This window comes from Coloeus monedula (assembly GCF_965178545.1).
Source record: "Coloeus monedula genome assembly, chromosome: 6".
NCBI lineage: Eukaryota > Metazoa > Chordata > Aves > Passeriformes > Corvidae > Coloeus > Coloeus monedula.
In genome coordinates this window covers 39,275,794-39,295,688 of record NC_138786.1, presented here as the reverse complement: position 1 = coordinate 39,295,688, position 19,895 = coordinate 39,275,794, and the positions used below count along the sequence as shown (strand labels likewise).

At 40.7% G+C, this 19,895-nt stretch overlaps 1 protein-coding gene across 1 annotated transcript; it reads right to left on the bottom strand.

Moving 5' to 3' along the window:
* Positions 1-20: 20 nt before the first annotated feature.
* On the bottom strand, positions 21-16,567 carry FAM177A1 (family with sequence similarity 177 member A1). Its single transcript, XM_082282844.1, has 5 exons — positions 16,415-16,567; positions 12,256-12,432; positions 5,231-5,297; positions 3,444-3,541; positions 21-2,627 (listed from the first exon to the last, which is right to left on the bottom strand). Exons 1-5 carry the CDS (start codon positions 16,481-16,483, stop codon positions 2,415-2,417), a joined length of 624 nt encoding a protein of 207 aa, XP_082138970.1. The 5' UTR covers positions 16,484-16,567; the 3' UTR covers positions 21-2,414.
* Between the last annotated feature and the right edge of the window lie 3,328 nt (positions 16,568-19,895).

Sequence of the window (19,895 nt, the reverse complement as noted above, 5' to 3'; positions counted from 1 at the left end):
CAATAGCTCCAGGCCAGAAATGTTTGCAATTCTGCATGATTTATTAGTTTGAGGTAGTGCTGAACACAGAGTACTACACAAGAGTCTAAGGAAGGGGTGGGGGTAAAATGATATTTTGAATTCTGGTGCCTGAATATTCAACCAGGATGTGTGACTTAGTAAAGATGAAAACAGTAAACAGCCACGCGCACCTGTGTACAGGCATAAAGTTTCAAAGACCACACAGTTTTAAAGAAAAATCCATAGCCAACTTCCAGTTCAAAAATTATATTAAATATAAAATAACCAATTAATGCATTTACAGAAAAATTAAACCAATATGAAAGTAACCACTTTCATACAGTTTGCAAAAAAGGAAGGATTAAGTTAAGGCACAGTGAGTAATACAGTATTTTATACAAAGAAGGCAGTGAGAGCATTTGTTATGCAAGAAATAGTAGGGAAAGGAGATAAAAAAAACCAACTGACATTAATTTCTTGGAAGAAAAGCAAAGTATTCTCCAGCTGTCAAGATATTACTCAAGCTATGTGAGGTTTTCTTTCTTTGACGCTCTAAGAACTCTTAAGAGAACTCCTAACTCCATAAGAGAACAAGCTCGTTTTCTGTGTATTCCCCAGGTGTTGAACCAAGCTGTCCCTTGCAGATGTTCAGGGCTAAGGAGTGATTTTACACAGTGGTCAGCACCCTCCGTCTTACAGTTCAGAAAAGGCAAAGAATGGAGTGTCTAAACAGATGGCCTAGAGCTGAAGACTGAATCCTCCTCCTTAGATTTTCTGTGGTGCTGGAGTGCCACAGACAGATGACAGGAAGAGTTTGTGCTGTACAGGACACTGGTTCAGGCAGAGGGTCATCTGAAATACGTAACCATTCCAGAAACTAAGAGCCAAGTTACCTGGCCTGTGGTGTTACATCAGGCTCCTCAGTTGGCAGTGGGAGCAAGGCCAGGGACACGTCGTGATACCAACAACCCAGTTTTGCTGAAGACTGTTTTTAAATTTTTTTTTAGAAATCTCAAGGACAGAAGTACTGTTTTACACGCTAACTAGTGCAGGTTCTCTGCTCCTTTGCCTGCAACAGTTGTCCACAGAAAATGACTGGGGCAATGACATCTGATTGTTGCGAAGTAAACCATTCACCTTTTACAAGCTACAGGTGCAACAGTCATTGCACTAAAAGAGCCTTAATTGCTATTTGCTCTGGAGCTACCTGCACTTCATTTAGACAAAAATTTCTGTTGTTCCAAGTGCAGTATCACAACACATTTAAGAGAAGGAAAGAGTCGTAAGTTTGGTTTTGTTGTTTCTAGTTATTTATGTATTCTGTGCTAACAGGGTGAAAACCATCTGCAGTGGTACATCCCTTCCTGGTAATTTAACATTAGACACAGAGTTTGTTTAGGTTACTGAAGTACAGTAACCTAATGTTTGTGAGTGAAATAGGACTACAGAAAACCATTCAGGAAAGATGGTGATAATTTTTATAATAAAACTGTTGTTAAGAATTTTCTTCTAGATCCTAATCATACGTGAACCTCTCTTTATTTCCTAAATTGGGTAATCGATGTCCAGAAGAGTTCATAGTTCTAGACTGGTACTACATAGAATGTCCAGTGCACTTAACATAATTTAGCAAGACTTTAGTTTCTTTCCAGGACCATTGAGAGCATGCATTTAAGCACACGGGTCTCTTAATTCTTGGGTTAGGAGTGAGAACATCCTACACTGATATTAGTTCTGAACTTTGCTACAGCACTGCATGGAGCAGCTGAGCACTATTAGCCTCCAAGAGTGCTGGTACTTGTCCTAAGTTCTTAAGGGTGCTTATAGCCTCCTGGAAAGTTGGAATTTCTTTACTTAAAAAAAAAAGTCAGTGGACCCTTAAATCTAATTAACATTAAATCTAACATTTTTCTCTTGTGTTAACAACAGAAAAAAATACATGCATACAACAGTGACAATAAATAGGGGAAATAAGACTCTATTATAATTATTTTTGAGTTACAGGATATTAATTCCTATTAATCTATTCATAGAGAGCCGAGTTGCAAACAATGTGCAAATCAGGTTTTTAGAAGTAGGAAACAGCACTGCCTCTGCAATCCACAAGTGTTGAGAGACACAGCAATTCAAAGAAAAGACATTTCTACTTGCTTTACACAGAACTTAGCTCACACATTCAATTTCAGACCAAATGTTTGTAGTGCAATTTTCATTTTAACTGAAGTGCCAATTTGGCAGAATGCCTCAGCCTTATTAGGCAGACAGACTGAACAGACATCACCTAGCTCTCTCCTGATCAATAAGAATGGTAGGAGTTGTATTTCACTGAACAAGTATAATCCTATTTTTCCTGTTTATAGGCAGATTGTGACACCTGACAGTTCTTATTTCCTACATTATACAGAGCTTTACACTTAAGGAGGGACAGGAACTACATCTTCTTTATTTTCTGCAATGGGCGGGCAATCTCCCTCACTTTCAAAGTTTACATTCACGAATGAAGAGCATGCTGTTGCTCCAGGCTGGTCTGTCTGGACGGGAGCTTCAGCTTGTGGCTTGTTCTGCTGTTCCTGATGTTGTCTTTCTGCTTCTTCTGACATTTTGTTTTCCTGTTCCTCCTCTTCCTCCTGAAGAGAGATAACCAGATTCATATGCTACTATTTACTATTTACCACTTACTTAGATTAACTTGAAGCCTTTCCATAAAAGCATACCAGTTGCTATTACAGGGCAAGGACATTTGTTCCACTAGAAAAGTCACAGTTGATCGTAAGATGAGGTACATTCTAGAAATCCCATTATGGAAAAAAAAAACCCACCAAAAGTGAAGGATTAAACCTTGTTAAACACAGAAAAAAGACACATACCTAGATAAGCAGTTTTAGTTAATAGCAATAGTGATTGGTCTGCCTCCTCTAAAGCTTTTTCAGCTCTCAATAAAAAAAAATAACTAATAAAGCTTTAAATATGTTTTTCATCTCTTCTAAATGAAGATTTTTAAGGGTTTTTTTTTGCCTAAAGCACTGGCTACCTATCAGTGTTGTCCAGTTAGGCTTTAGAACAAATGGTAACCTTGTGTTCAATTTACCCATGACACTGTGTTGAACAAGTTTTACAGCTGGAAAATGTATTGCTAGCAGCCACCTCTACAGTGCTCAGCCCTTGTCCATCCAACTTTGTCACAGTGTTGACTTGAAAATGCATTGTACAAGAGAAACAGAGCAGAGGTCAGGACCCACCCATTTCTAAGACTGATGAGCTGGAGAGAAAAGGCTGATCGATAAAAAATTGTTAATCATGCATCCAATGAAAACTGGAGACAAGCTGAAATTGAGGATCTAAAGCTTCATTTTAATGCTAGAATAAAAATTTAATTTTTTAGAATACCAGGAAAGAAAAGTTGGGAGAAAAGGGAGTGCAAGAACCCTATCTCACACACATACCTCTCTCTTCATTCTGTAATACTCATCAATGGCATACTGATATTTTGGTGTGCTTATCCCCAGAACAGATGCAATCTTTTCTCCCAGGAAATCACACACTGAAAAATAAAGAGAGGTTTACATATGATTAGAATCTAGAAGAAAATTCTTAAGAACAGTTTTATTATAAAAATTATCACCATCTTTCCTGAATGGTTTTCTGTAGTCCTACTTCACTCACAAAATAAAACAAAAATCTGTGAGGTTAATCTCCTTATAGGTAATTATTAGCTGAATATACTAATAATTGTTCTTTAGGATAAAGAATGAACAAAAGGAGAAGGATATGAAATTCAATGAAAATGTATATGGTTGGTAGCGTTTGAATTCTGCTTGTTTCAGCTTTGGATCTAAGTTTGTTTTGCTAGGAATCAGTTAAAGGGTAAGCATTGAGCTGAACTTCAACTGAAAATTAAGGTTAGACAAAAGTACATGGGTACCAGCTGTACTGGCAGTTCAGTCTAGTGGTACTAGCAAACCAGACAGTATTTATTGATACAAGCATACTTCAAGTCACTTTTAACAATGTTCTGTGTTGCGTACTAATGGATTAATAAAATATTTATGTTTCAGCTGTCTCAATTTTCAAGCTGTAGGCTACATTCAGTGCTACTTTGCTAAAACAGGTAGGGCACAGTCAAAAGTATGGAACAGGGGGAAGTTCGTGTCATTCAGTTTCTTTACCATGGTGATGGCTACAGCACTGGTTGACTAAAGGCAATCAAGAAGTCAAATATACTGCACTTCAAATTGTAAATCTGCCCCAAGGAAGCAAATGAGTTCGTCATCTTCAGGGAAAAAAAGTTAATAGTTAGCAACTGACTACTTCAATGAACATTCACAATAACTCATTTTACAGATATCCCGGCATCCCAAGCATTGGGCAAAAGACCAGTTCAAATTACAAATGTAAGAGCCAAAAATGAAGTGCAAAGAAGAAAGCACTGACCTTCAAATTCATAAAGGACTTCTGAAAAAAGGACAGCATTACCTACCCTTGCGTATGAAGAACAGATGAGTCAAGGAATTTAATTACACTGCACATTAGAGAAAAAGTGTTTCTAAAAATAAAGATAGGTTAACTAATACAACAGACTGCCAGAAAATTTTAAAATATTCAAAACTCCGTAATATTTGCGGAAAAAAAGCCAATAAAGATACTTTACACCTTGGAAAGAACACAGACTATGACAAGCATTTTTAAAACTTGGCAAAATTCTAAGAGGTCCATGAGTCATACAAATTTCTGTGCAGTGAGTTTAAGACCCTTGACAATAGTCTGCTTATTTTGTAACCCCAGAAGTTCATTGTACGCCACACAACTGGATGTGTCCTTGGGATAATTTCTAGTTGTGTTCAGAAAAACTGTCAGTTTAGTCACACCAGCCAGCATTCTTTTCAGGTAAAATCACACAGAATGGTTCCATACAAAACCTAACAAAAAGCTGATACATTCCCTTGCCAACACCAACCTATCTCCATATGAAGAAAAAGGGGGAGAAGTGTTCATCAAAAGGGTATTTTCCAGTCATTCTTCCATGCAAGAGTTGTTGATGGAAAGTAAAAAAAAATTTTTAAAAGTGCCTAAGGCAAGAGAGTACATCTCCACAGATTAAGTACAGTTTGATTCATACTTCTGAAAAAACAGCAAGTAGAAGAACCCAAAGATGATTTACAGTCTGTCAACATCACTTTGTGACTTTCAGTATTCCCTTTCTGGTTTACCCAAGAATTAAATAAAGCAGTACCTGATAAGGTTGATGTGGCAACTCGCAGCATGTGAAACCACAAGTAGGGTCCCCACGTGAGTGTTGTCTGCAGGAACAAGAGTAGTATGAATACGTACAGCTGTATGTTCATGGCACAAAATAACACATGCAAAACCTCAAACAGCTTGAGAAGAAAGACCTGCAATGTCTTCTGTTTTCCAGCTACTACAATATTTTTGCTTTAAAATAAGTGTAGACCAGACAAATGAAGAAAAGTATCACCACAAGATATAAATATAGCCATGGTTTACCTCTGGGAAAATTTCTTTCACTGCTTTTTGTTTCCTGCTCCCAGACTTGGGAAATGACAAGCAGCCAACTCAATCCCTGACTAGAAAAAGCTCTCCACAACATTCTGAATTCCATCAGGCCAAGAGGAGAAGTGAGGTAACAAAGTAGTCGCTCATTACAATAATGAGTGAACTGCAAATGACTGTTTAAAATCAAACCAAACCTGCAAACCTCTGAGGAAGAGGCTGCTTTCAAACATTTACAACCAGACAGGAATTATCCCTTGAAACTGCACCTGAAAAACAAAACCAGGAGAACCGAGGGAGGGGGAGAGTTACCACAGCTCTGAGGGAGCAGTGGAGATGCTGCCAAGCAAAGCGCCGGGGGTGATGTGAACCACGAGGAACACAAGATGAATAAAACAGGGCTCAAGTGGAGTCACCTCAAGCATTTGCATGTGAGTGAGGAAGTGTCTCCAAAGAACCTCCACACCAGGGCACACAACATAAACATGAGGAATTGGAGATCTGTGTGCAGCTGCAGGGGTAGGATCTCGTCATGATCCCAGGGATGGGGTGAATGGACTGAGTGCTGCTGTGGAAGGGTACAGACTCTTGAGGAAGGGCTGGCCAGGAAGACAAAGAAGGGGAATTGCTCTTTGCACAACTATGGTGTATTCACAGCTACAGCAAAAATACTGCAGCCTCCAGACAAACTGATACATACATATATATATATATATATATATATATATATATATACACACACACACACATTGTAAATTAAAGATTTAGAATTAAATTAATTATAAAATAATGGGCATGCACAGGCTATGCTTTTCATCAAGGAAAGAGACTGTATCTGTTAAAAAAAAACCCCAAACAAAACCATGTAATAAAAAGGAAAAGGGGAAAAGCAGATTCCAAGGTAAAGCGGAAAAAAATTGTAGGCTTTCATTTTTGTGAAAAGGCAAATTCAACTTTCATAGTGAACCAAAACATGTTTATAGTTAACAGGCTGTTGTATTCAAGCAAGCTCTTTGTTATGTATTTCCTCCCAGAAAAGATCTCTGTAGAAGTACTTTTCTTCTGGAACGTAGCGATTAAAAGTGTCAGCTTTCATTACGTAAAACACATTAGCTCTACTCACATACATAAGTATTTATAACATATAAGAACTGATTGGTAGTAACCTTTTTCTATTTTCTTATTTAATAGATATCTGTACAGGAACAACCAATATTATTGTAAATAATACAGCTACAGAAACTAGCTGGTATGGCCTCAGTATGCATGTACACAAGCTACCTGACTTTGGTGCTTTCCAAGCATAGTCTCTACAAATCACTGCAGCAAGAAATTGTCTGTCAAGCCAGAAACTCAAGTTGGGCAGGCTGACAAAAAGCCAGATGTTATATATTTTTGGCAGTGGATATGGAAAATGTCCTGCCAAGGTAAAAGTGTAAGCAAAATCAGCTGCTATCCTGCTCACACAAAAGCACCTCCAGCTCATTGATTATGTGCTCAGTTGGCAGACAGGCTAACGAGGAGTTTGTTCAGTTGAAGAAGTCAAAAAAAGTGCTGGAAAAGCTTGTTGCCACAGGTGCAAATAATGGCACTGACAGGGCTCTGTACAATCCTTCATGATGAGGTGACAGGGTTAAAAAGCATTCACGCAGGGCACAGGACAAACAAGGGCCTGCTGTGTGCTGTAAGAAAGAAGCTACAAGAACCCCCGTAACATTTCAGAGTGGAAAGACAAAGCTGAACTTCAACGTGACAGAAGAAACTCGGACCCAGAACATTCTAACAAGTTTGTGGTAACACAAACGTGGGTAACAGCTGAGGCTCGGCAGACACAGAGGTTCTATTTCTACTCTTCCCCCAGCACAGTTAAAAATCAGTTTGGTACATTAGAAGCACTTCTAAGTTCACCTTCATGGGAACCTCTGCTTTCTGACAAAGCCCAACCAGACACTTCCTCATCCCTGACAAGCAAGGCTTTGCCAGACCCCTCAATTTAAAAGGTAACTTTCTTTCCAGTGTCTCAAAAGGCAGTATAAAATCATGGGAGAGGCTACTCCACAAAAATTCAACAGGAGAAAGGAGATGGCATGGAGAGCAAACCACCAGGAACAACCAGGAACAAAGGAACGCATCCAAGGAGTCACCTTCTTTTTCTACACATTCCCCCTTTACCTCCTCAGGGTAAATTTTCGTGCCTTCCCAGAGCACCTCAGAGATGGAAGCAGAAATGGCAGATATGAGGCAAGAACTGGTACTGGGGAAACTGGAACTGTTCGAGTGACATGAACAGGGCTGTTAAGTAATGGCTCATTACAAATTAATCAAATTAATCCTTGCCTGTGAAGTAGCTTTAATGCACTGAGCTGGAAACTGGAAAACCATACCCAAGCCAGGTCCTACAGACCGACACAACCACATACCCAGATACTGTATTTCAGCTCCTTTGGCCAGCCAGAGAAGCCTTAATGTTCAGTCTTTAATCAACTCAAGGACACAGCAGTACTGTATTTCTTGACTGGGAACAAGGGACAGTATGAAACACAGTATACTGGTTTACTGTATTTCTCCTGCAATCCATCTCTTTAGTATACGTTTCTACGATGTTTAATTATATTATTCAGCTACCCTGACTTTATTTTGTTGTTAAAATGGAAAACACAATGGTTTTGACAACTGATTTTTAAATTACAAAAAATCTTAATGTACAATTTTAATTTAAATAGGAATGAACATAATGGATTCAATCACTGATAAAACCAAGAGGCCTCTGGTTCAATAACAGAACAGGATTTTGTGTCCAACTGTGGGGCTGCCAAAGGGAGCACACATGTTCCCTTGAATTTCTGAGTGCACCATGTTCCTAAACAATCCATATATATATTTATTTTTGGCAGATTTCAGCCCTAATAACACTTAAATTTTCCAAGGTATGTAGGGTTTCTTTTTGTCAGAGAAAATGGCAAAATGAGAAAAATAATAATTTCCTTGATTTCAGAAAAACAAAATCCTGTATTCAGTAGTTAATATACACCACCAAATAGATACTTTTTCATTGATTACCATGCCAAGATACATTTTTAATTAGTTTAATCCTTGCCTGTTCATTGCTATAATAGGTTCTTTAGCGTATGCACCACGTAAAACTGTGACATCTAAGACAAGCCAGTGTAAACAAGATCAGGAACACACATACCATCCTCCATCAAGAGCTTCTACCATATTGTGAGTAGTTATTACTTGGTCAGTGACTATTTTTCTCCTTCATCCCCAAATTGTTAGAGAAAATCAGAGTTGGTCCTCAAGAGAAGACTTTTTTCTATTTGAAGTTAAAGCCCTTGTGACTACAGGATATCAAGATAACCTTCCTGCAAGGCTGTGTTTCAATCTTTCTGAGCACTGAAGGTTAATAAAGTTAAATCTCTCCTGGAGTTTTGTTGCAGATGTCTTCTCGGGATGAATTCTAAGGTTATCACACCAACAGTCATGTTGCTTACAGCTCCTCTGTGAAGACTTACACTCCACCTTCTGCCTATTCATCTAATAGGTGAATGCAGCAAAGTGCTGCACCACCAGGTGTCCCTCCAAGGATAAACAGAAGGATTATCTTCTTAGTTAATACAAAATAAAGTTTTGGTGGACAAAAGCAAATTTACATATAGAGTGCAAATATCTACATTTTAGGACAAAAGAATCAAAAATACATTTATGCTATTAAAGCATTTGAATTTCAATGTGAGAACACTCAGATAATACTGAATGCTACTATCTAAAAAATAATGTGTTCTGGATTAAAAAATATAAAACATAATAGAATGGACACCCCAGTCCAACAGCATTAATGAACTGAGTACTGACCTACAGAAGCACCAGAAGTTGTTTCAAAGAAAATCTAAAACCCAGTTCTTTTTGAGAATTTGTTTTGTTATGAATAATAGGAATCCACCCCACCAAGTGCTCTGGCTATGGTATTACCAGGATATATACATACTACTTTGCTTAGTAAGAAACACATTGTCATTGCCTGCTTAGCTCTAAAAGACAATTAAACCAAGGTACTTAAGACATTTCTTTACAACACAGCAAAATATTTGTTTCCCTTAAACTCATTCAAAAGCTGCCAGGATGCTAATAACAGCACAGCTTTGAAATTTCTTGAAAGTTCTATTCAAAATACTAAATGTGCTTTTTCTAAAAATAAACTGGTCCAGAAACAGCTATTACTTGCAACATACTTTTTTGTATCCCAACTGAGATAACAAGTTTTAGACATGCTGGTCTCAGCAAACAGACAATTTAATTGCTTTTATAGAAATCCTACAATAAAAACATTTTAAAAGCAGCTGTTGGCTAAAACATCAAAGCTCAGCTTGGACTAACATTTCTTCAATTGTCTGGCTCAGCTGGGATACATGAAGCATGCAGGAGATAAAGTAAACCTCACTTAATGGCAACCCCTGCTCTAATCAAGTTCATTCTGTCCGAGGTAAAAAGCAATACATAATAAGGTATAGTGTGCTCCACAATAAACTACTCCTGGTAGTTTGGGGGGTCCTTTTATTAAAAAGTGTATTCAAAATTAAGGATTTAATAAGCTATGAAAGGAGAATAACACAATCTTAACTCCACCATACAATATACTTTTTGGTATTCAGAAAAGAAATCGGTATTAGGAAAGGAGGGGAACAATCATACAGCATTTCTGGCTGTTGTGCATACTTGAGGGCTCTTTAGATAAGTGTCCATTTGCACAGCAGCAAGCACGTCTCTGCCCTCACAACACCTACACCAAGGCTCGTGAGCCTTCCATCATTGCACCACCACAGAACTCTTCCACTGTCAGAAAATGGCACAAAAAATTATACAAAACTTGTTCCCTGCTCATTATAATTGGGAAAAAATATATCTCAGACATTCACAGGTATCTGACATGACTGCCTAGTGGGGAACAGACCTAACTCTGAAGATACCTGAACATTACCATAATAGTCAGTAAGTTTCACACTTCTTGCATTTCTTTGAGAAGATCCTTAAGGAGGAAAAAAACACCCTAGCACCCAGCAAGGCAGCTTAACACTTTACTCATTGTTTGTGACTACAATACATTTCTTTTCCAACTATAAACTTCATGTGTATTTTATACTGATAATATCCTATCTGCTATCAGGCTAATGTCATTTTTTGTTGTATACAAGAACTGCCTGCCAAGAAAGAGAGCACTGCCATCAATCCATGCAAAACGCAATGCAACAGCTTAACCTGTGAGTCATTAGGAACCCCAATCCCAGCTAAATTCCCATAGTCTCACTGGAATTTAGTCCTCAATCCACCTTTTTTCTTCTTCAAAATAAATGCATTTTACAGAGGGGAAGAGAGGTACTGCTTGACAGTCAGAGCAAACCTCTTATGGTTCACCACTTCTTCAGAAGAGCATAACCAGAAAGTCAAACCCTTCAGTCCCTTCAAGAAAGCCAAGCTCTCCCAAGATGGATACACATATTAATAAATACAGGACCTACTACTGGAGAGTAAATAGAAAGCTTCGACCACAACATTTCTTAATTATGGATTCCCAAACAATGGTGCAGGAGTCTCTTCAACAGCAATGTCAAGTAGAAAGCAGGGCGCTGTTTTCTGTACATGCAGGGACTCTGAAGTATGGGAAGAAGCAGCTCTACACCAGTGTCTGCCTTCAGTGTGCAACCAGGCAGGACTAGCTGCTGCATGAAGCCCTGGCTCCTGGCTGCCTGACCACACTCCAGCATATCAGGGAGGATCCAGCCGGTTTGGGAGCCTCCACCTCAGTGGCACCCAAGCACAGAGGGGCGAAGAAGAGAGCTCCACCAGCAGGCAGGGCATAGGACTGCAGACTCAATTTACTGGGGCGAGGATTGTTGTACAAGGGTAAGAGAAGAGGTGGTTGGGACACCAGTTTCTGGGGTTGTCATGAAAGAAACATGAGACTGGGCATGTGGAGAGAAGAAGAGCAGGATGTGGATCTTCTCTGGGACTGACTGCCAGAGGGTGGGGAGCTGCTGCCGCTGGTGTTGGCACATGCAGCTGTAAGCTTTGCAATCACACTATCACTACAAAATAGTTCATCAGGCAGGCCAACAGAATAAAACAGATTAGATATTTCATTTTACCTCTAAGTATAGATCCAGAATCATTTACAAAAAGGAAAATGCATTTTAGCAGCTACAATGCACACAACCAGCTTTAATTGTTGAGACTTCACTGGAATCTGGACCAATAAAAGGAAACTCCATTCACAGGCTGAGCAACATCTCAATAGCTTACAAGACAGATAACATTACCTACAGGGACAAGGCAGGTCCTTTAAAATCTGGATTGTTGGCATGGTAACCCTAAACTACAGGTTTAACTCTCCACTGTCAACGAACATAAGGAAAAAAAAGTCTCCCCTGCAACATTTTTTTTTAAAACAACAGTACAAATCAAGGAGATACCAGGCAAATATTATTAGAAAGGGACATGCTGGAGAAGACAAATTAGAACTGTGAAGAAATTAAACCCATTTCTAATTAGTAAGGCTACTTTAGTGGAGGAGAACTCCAGGACAAAACTTCCCAAGAATACTTTTCAAAGATTTCTGAGTCCCTTAAGCCAATCAAATTATTAGAATTTATAACAGTAAAGACTGTATCAGATTTATGACACAAAAAATTAAGTATAAAATGTTGTTACCCAGCAAACCAGAAGTAGCAATTTATCAAGTAAAATACCTACAGGATCTACAGGTGGCAACAGGTCTTTTTTCTCTTGTTCATCTTCCTCTTCATCTGTGCTGTATTCTTCCATTGTTTCTCCACTTGCAAAATGAATAACCCTCCTTGGAATTTTCTTTTTCTTTCCTATGACACCCAGCTCCACATTCTCAAAGCCACTATCTCCCTTTGAAAGTTGCTATAAAGGAAAAAAAAAAATCATTATCTCAAGTACACGCTTCTGGAACTGGAAAGTTCCCCCTTAGCAAACTTCATGAGATTTTAAAAGTATTTTAGATTGGTTATCATATCCAGTGGACATTTAGAAGACATTTGCCTGTAGGTAAAAGACTGAAACATTCTTGTTTGCAGATATGTAAAAACTGATCCCTTCTCTAAAAGTAACAAAAAGGTTTCTTGTTGGGGCATGTTTCATTAACTAATTTGGTAAGCACATAAATTTTAATATTTAAAAGTATTGTTGGGTTTGGAATTAGTATCTAATGAAATTAATCAAGAAGCTCATAAGCTGTAGCCACCTCTTTGCAAGTTCAGACAGACACCTCTAGCACAAAAGAGAACTGAATAACTAAGCAGCCAGGCTCAAGCTTTAAAAAGATGCACCAAGGAATCTGCCCCTGGGGGCTTTCATCAGTAACCATGACTAGTACAAGGGACCATGGTAAAAGGACAACACTTAGTTTTGCGGCTAAGAACATACAAAGTGAGAAGTACAATGTCTGACTGTGTTCTTCCAGCTGCTGAATGCTACAATGCAGTCTTTGGGTCACAAGCATTATGAATATATACTTCTAATTCAAAGGCCAGTCAATAAATCTTTAGGCTAGTCACTCCTGCACACAGAGAACTTTAGTAAGATTTTGTATTGCAGCTATCAAAACAGAGCCTTCAACTTGGTAGAGCTTTAAGAGGCTACTGCAATAAATGCACAAAACTGCTGGAAACACTTCTATCATGTAGAGAAGGCCACAGAGGTTAGGAAATGTCAACCACATGTTTTTAATGTACCATGAAGGTTTTTAAAAATGCATGAGCTCATGTAATTTGAAACTGTATAAGGAATGACATGCATAGTGTGTGCAGAATCCAGGTTGCATAAAATGGGCACATTCCAATTTCCAACTTCTTCCCTATACAGACCTAATGATCTCCACAAAGCACAGTTCAAAATTATAAATAAAAATACATGCTTTATCACACAGTTGTAAGACATCCCTTAATCACTGCAAGTGCAGCATCACCATCCCCATCTCTCACACTAGATTACACAACACAGCTTTGCAAGGCAAGCAGGCTTGGTTAGCTGGGAAAGAATGTGGGCATGGGAGAGAGGGGCAGCAGGGGATCACGGGGAGCAGAACAGCTTCCTTCATTCCAGCCACAGATTCTTCTCATGCCCAGAGAGAAGAGGGAGGGAAGGTAAAGATCACGTGCTGAGCTGTAGTGTGGAGAGGGAGCGCACTCATTCATCATCTCTCCGAGCCCTGTACCACCGCTTCTCAAAACTGCAAGTCATCTCAGCTTCCCCCAGCATTTCTCAAGCCATGGTGACACATTTCAGGCTTTTTCCTGGAGGAGCAGAGCAGAATCCAGCAGCAAGTTTTCAATGGGGTAATTCAGCTGAAACAGGATTGTATTTTCATGCAGAATCACATTTTCATGTAGAAAGACAAAACTGACTGTCTGGGGCCCAGTGCAATCTCTCTGCTATCAGTCTTGGGACCAGAGCAAGACACGAAACACAAATGCTGAAAACAGTGAAGCAACCTGAGCACAGGGAGCACTCCTTGCTGGCATTATAAAAGCAGGTGCCACTTCCTGTGACGGGGTTCTGTATCTTTTTGTGCAAAAAGCACCACGGAATCAGCTTTTTATGAACATTCCACACTCCTTTATTGGCATCGTACAATGACTGTTTTTATATTTAGTCACAGTACTGAAGAGCACTGTTTCTTGCAAACACTACATCACAAATATCACTGTGATTAATAACAGCAAGCAATGTGAGCCCCTCCTTAGAGTTCCTTTAAAAGCACAGTCTCTTTACCTGATTTAGGCTCATTTAGTGCAAATGCTTAAAATATTTTAACTTTTTAAAAATGTTGTTTAATATTTCAAGTTTAAAAAGCAAGCTTTAGTTCCCTGCACACCCATCCCACATTCACACAACCTACAGTGAGCAGCTTCACAGCTGGTACTGCTACAACATTTCAGACAAATGCAGTACTTCAAGACAAGGATTCACCAAGGAACAGTGAATCTGGTTCCCTTAGTCTTACATTAACAAATAAAATAAAGTATCAGCTGTTGTTTTGGTTATTACCGAGTCAACAAACCTGAGTGTGGGTTTTAGTCAACACTGGCCTTTTAAGTTTTACCTGCTCAGCACGAATAAAAGCCAACTCTCCCAGGTACGACCAGGAAGTTCAGCACCAATAAATTTTATCTGTCCAAAACTGTGGTAATGGAGATCTATTCTAGAGCTATCAGCTAGATTCACTTTATAGCTCAAATGTTACAGTATTTCTTGTTTGAAAATTTATACTTTTGATCTTCCTTAACAAATTTGATCTTCTTTTCCAATTTAGGAAGTTTTTTTAAAAAGATCTTTCTTCTAGTGCATGGCTTTAGTCAGGTTTCTGACCTCATTTTTTTTCCACAGGCTCCTCCTTCTCTAGCGTATTATATGGTCTTGAAAGACTCAGCATTTGTCCCCACGTCACAGAAGTATTTACTTTGGCTTCTATTCTGGCAACTATTAGACACCAAGGCCGGTCACTCTTGTGCTTCTGGCACACCAGCTAACACTCTTAAGGCACTCGGTAAACACTGTAAAGCGACTTCCCCTTTCTTTTAAATGCCCTCTTGGGATTTTTCTTGGCTTTATGGCACACATACAAACCTTGTCTGTCAGGCAGTCAGGATCTGAAACTCATGTTCATGTTTACTCTCTTTATACCCACTCTATCTCACCCTTTGTCCAGAAACAAAGAGAAAGCAGGGCATCTTTTGACAGTGTTGATACAATACCCAGCACAACAGAATTTTAATTTATATATAAAATGCCCAAATAAATAAACTACAATTAAGGATAAGGTGTGCCTGGACACCTGGAGGGAGAGCTGACACAAGCAATATTAGGTGATGCAATAACATAAAGTTTCATGCAGGAAGACAAAGAAGAAAAGCAAAAAGTAATAGGGATATCAGGCTATTCACTTTGGCATCCTTTAACCTTGTGAGAGCTTATGACCCAAAGCTACAAAGTGGGTGAAGTCCACTCTCCCTGAGGAAGATGAGTAATTCAATATGCACAGGTCAACTGACGTGGTACTGCTAGTCACTAGAAGGCTGGTAATAGCTATTGAAAAATATTTCTACCCTGCTATCTTGACTGTTTTACTGGTTTTTTTGATAATTTTTTTTGGCTAGGGTTGGTGGGCGGGGGATTGTTTAGGCTTGGGTGGTTCGGGTTTTTTTCGTATTGCTTGTTTGACTTTCCACCCTTCTGTTTCAACTGAAATTAAACAGCACTGAGTCTTTCTGAAACAAAAGACAACGAGATGACAGACCCGGAGGACGACTATTAGAAAAGACACCCTCCCAACAAGCCTCGGATAACCATAACCGGTGAAGGGGCAGCGGCAGCGCCTGCAACACCCAGGGCGAAGCCGAGGCCGGTGCGGGGAGCGGCCGCGGCAGTGACAGGCGAGCTGCCCGGGCTGCAGTGTAATTAAGAACTGCTGTCCGTGAACACCTCCCACGCCTTCGCCAACTTGACAGCGCGGAGGGAAGTGGAAACCTGTCTCACTTTAATATTCATCAGGCTCGTTTGTCTGAGGCATTGTCCGCCGACGAGCAGGAGACAGCGGAGACACGCGCGCCCGCCGCGCTGACTGTAATTACAGCGCGCTGGATGGAAGGGCAGACTGGCTGTCAGACAGACCTCGTCTCCCGCGGCCGGGCCACTGCACCCCACCGCTACAGCGGGGAACCGGGGGCTCCCACCACCCCCGCACACCCCCGGGAGGTCAGGCCGCGGCCACCACCCACGCCTCGGCCGGACCCGCCGCGGCCTCGCCCCCCTCCGGAAGCGGCTGCGCCCGGGCCCCAGCGCCCGCCCGGGGCGACCGGGAGTGCCGCCCGCCGGCCCCGCTCACCTGCTCGGGCTCCATGGCGCCGGCGGCGGGCGCGCAGTAGAGGGTGATGGCGGACAGCCCCTGTTCCATCCTCCCGCCCGCCGCGGCGCCGGGGGAGGGCGGCAGCGGGCCCGCCGCGGCCCGGGGAGGCGAGAGCGGCCGGGCGGCACCGTCCCTCGCACCGCCCGCCGGGGCGGTGCTTGCGGCCCGCCGGGGCTGGCCGCGCACAGGAGCCGGAACGCACCCGGCGGAGGCTGGGGTACTCGGCACACCGACCTCGGTCATTTCGCTTCTCCCCGCAGCCCGGCATTAACCGGAGGCGGGAGGGAGGCAGAGGAGAGGCCAGAAGCAGCCGGGCTGCCAGGGACAGCCGCACGCACCTCCACAGAGGCTGAAACATACCCCCGCGGCACGGAGGGAAAAGTACAAGTTCTGGGGCAACACACACATCATCTTCCCAAAACAGTGTGAAACCTTGCAAAAGAACAATATTTTAAGAAGTAGATGGAGTTCCTTGACAGTAGTTAGGGGTCTTGCTCGTCCAGGACCATCCTTGCTCAGCTTTCCAGGATTGGGTGTTGGCTCAGGCAACTCAGCCCTTTTTAAGTAACGAACCCTTGAACAATAAAGAAATGCACAGCAAGGGTGCCATGGCCCCTGAGCTGCGGCTGGGCGAGAAAGTAACATGCATCCCCAGGAGGGTAGGAGAAGTGTTTGCCAGGCGAGAGGTTTGCTCCGCTGCTCGTGGGAAGAGCCCTTCTGTCTCCCGTATATGCTGAGGCCTCCGTGCTGTAGGGAATGGCCCGGCCTGAACAGAGAAGGAGGGCTAACCCCGGCAAAATGTGCATTAGTAAATGCCAACTGCCGGTGAAAACAGCTGGAGGGGGAAGTATTGGAAACCTTCTTTTTATGGGATTGAGAAGGGAGTCGTTTTAATTTTTGGGGGATCTAACCAATGGCTGTAACATGAACTCGCATGACAGCAAGAGCCATCTTTCAATCCTACATCATTAAGAATAGTTTCCAACACATTACACTCTATAGCACATATGGGCTCTTAGACACTTTCTTAGTCATATTATCAAAGCATTATCCAGAGCACAAGACAAAAGCCCAGGGAAAGTACAGACACATCAGACTTAAAATTATACTAGCATAAGGCAGAAAATGCTCCCTTGTGAAAAGGGCTGACATACAATGTATAATTACAGAAACATGGGAAGGAAAGGTTAGAATATTATTTTAGACAGTACTGGGCTGAATACCTGCTTAAGGGATTACAACAAACATACATCACTTAAAGTTGCAAAGAAACAAACTAATGTTAGGGTACATAAATATTTTTTACTCCCAAGTCCCAATACTTGGGACATTCTGTTTAGTAAAGGACTGGTTGGAATAGAGTAACAGCTCCCCAAGAGCATTAAACCATCAACTAACCAACTTGCTTTCCTTTGCCTCTACTGTGATTTTAGCAACTGTATAGTCATATTAAATCTAATCTTTCACCTCCCAGAAAAATTAGCATTTGCAACTTAGGTTTAATACATTTAGCACATTAATATTGAAAGGCCTGTGGAAAGGTAGAGAGTTAACAAATAAAGCCGTAACTATTTGTGTGTGCTAAGAGTTAATTGTCCAGCTTCTATCACACAGCTATCTATTGACCATCATAACCATTTCCTCTCAGTAGGCTGCTCAGCAGCAGACTGAGCTCAAACAGCTCAGACAAAAGCTTGTCTGACAGCAGCAACAGCTTTCAGCAAGATATACACAGGAAGACAGACCTCAGTCTTCTAAGCATTTCCAGTGAATTTGGCTTGACTCTAGCTCTTCAAGGTTCTTGTATGCCAGAGAAAACTTTTCTGCAGACTTTTCTGAGATCCTGTAGAGGATGAGTACAAAAACCCCTAATGCAAGAAAATGGTGCTGGGAGTATTGTTACACACTTGCCAGGAGAGCTTTATTTGCATCAAGCTGTGAGAGGCCATCTAAGTCACCAATCCATTTAGAAGTACTCCTATACAGCTGAACTCTTGTTCTTAGTGTCTCCATCATGGATGTGGTTTTTTTTTCCAGACTTGGGATCATCAGGCAATTTTTCTAAGCAGGCTCCTAAGTATTTTCTGCCTGGCTTGCTAAGGTGAGAGCAATATACATGTTATTCATTCCAGCATCTAGCTTAGAAGTAATAATTGACACATCTTATACTTTAAAGAAAATGCATTCTCTACTTGCCCTTGTCTCTGCCAACACTCAGCTAGTGACAGCTCTTCCTATCTGGTTGCAGTTTTAGTACTTGGGAAATGGTGAACTAAAAGTTAAAACTAAATGTAGGCCACAAGCTGAACGTAAGAGTTAATCGTTGGTAACTTGACAGTCTGACTGAGCCTGTCCTGGAGCACAGTGCTTCACTGTTCATCCTCAATATCCCTATTCATGTTTGATTTCCATCAAAAACATTAACCATCCACTCTCCCCTAAGGACTGCATTTCAAACCAAGATTTCATACTCTTTTCTGCATGGTTCTGCATATTGCATTGCTTTATACCGCTGAAGAACTAAAAATACTATAAAAAAGAAAAATCAAGTTTTAGTAAGCATACCACTTCAGTAGCTGAGGACAGCTTCCCTACAAACTGGTGATATACAAAGACTCATTCTTTTGTCATACTTAAAATACAAAGATTCAACTTAATTGATCAGTTTACAGATTAATGCTATGCATAAAATGCAGTGCATTTAGGGAGATGGCGTACTTGAAGATTTTTCAGCACCTTCCATATATTGAACACATACCACTAATCAAGCAGGAGATAGTTTCACATTACAGCATACCTTACATTTTATTAGTGCAAGAGTATAATTTCCTATGTAAGATATTCCCTGTTAGCTGCCACTATCTCAGAGAACTGGCTGACAGAGGGACCCACTTGTTTTAATTGCACTCAACTTTTATCTAGACAGCAGCAAGAGGTGTCCATTTACAAACCAAGCACTCTGCAGTATATTAAAATTTATAATATACCCTCTTACCCTAAGATAAGGGTAAAAGATCTTACCATATTTGCCAAGATCTATGTTGGATTTCAAGGTTCATCTTGGTCTACACCTAGTTCTGAAGCCTGCCTGTAGATTCTACCCTTTTGAGACCAACAGAGTAAACTGAAATACTAAACAAATGCTATAGGAAATGAAGATCAGACTGTAGCTGAGTTGGGGCAGTATGTTCTGTTAGATACAGCTGTTTTAAAGTTCAGTACCAGCAAAAAATTTCACCGAATATGCATTACAAACTATCTCCAGAACAAAAGAACTGCTTAATTGGCAGCCTGGTATGAAGATTATCTTCAGCGTATGAGACAGTTTGATATCTGCATACCTGTATTTTTTCAGTCACTTGATTCTTTGTGTATAGGGGAAGAATGATAAAATTCTTTACAACAAAGTCTTGTACAAACCTGAGCACAACACATCTACTTTCTAAAAATGCTCCACAGC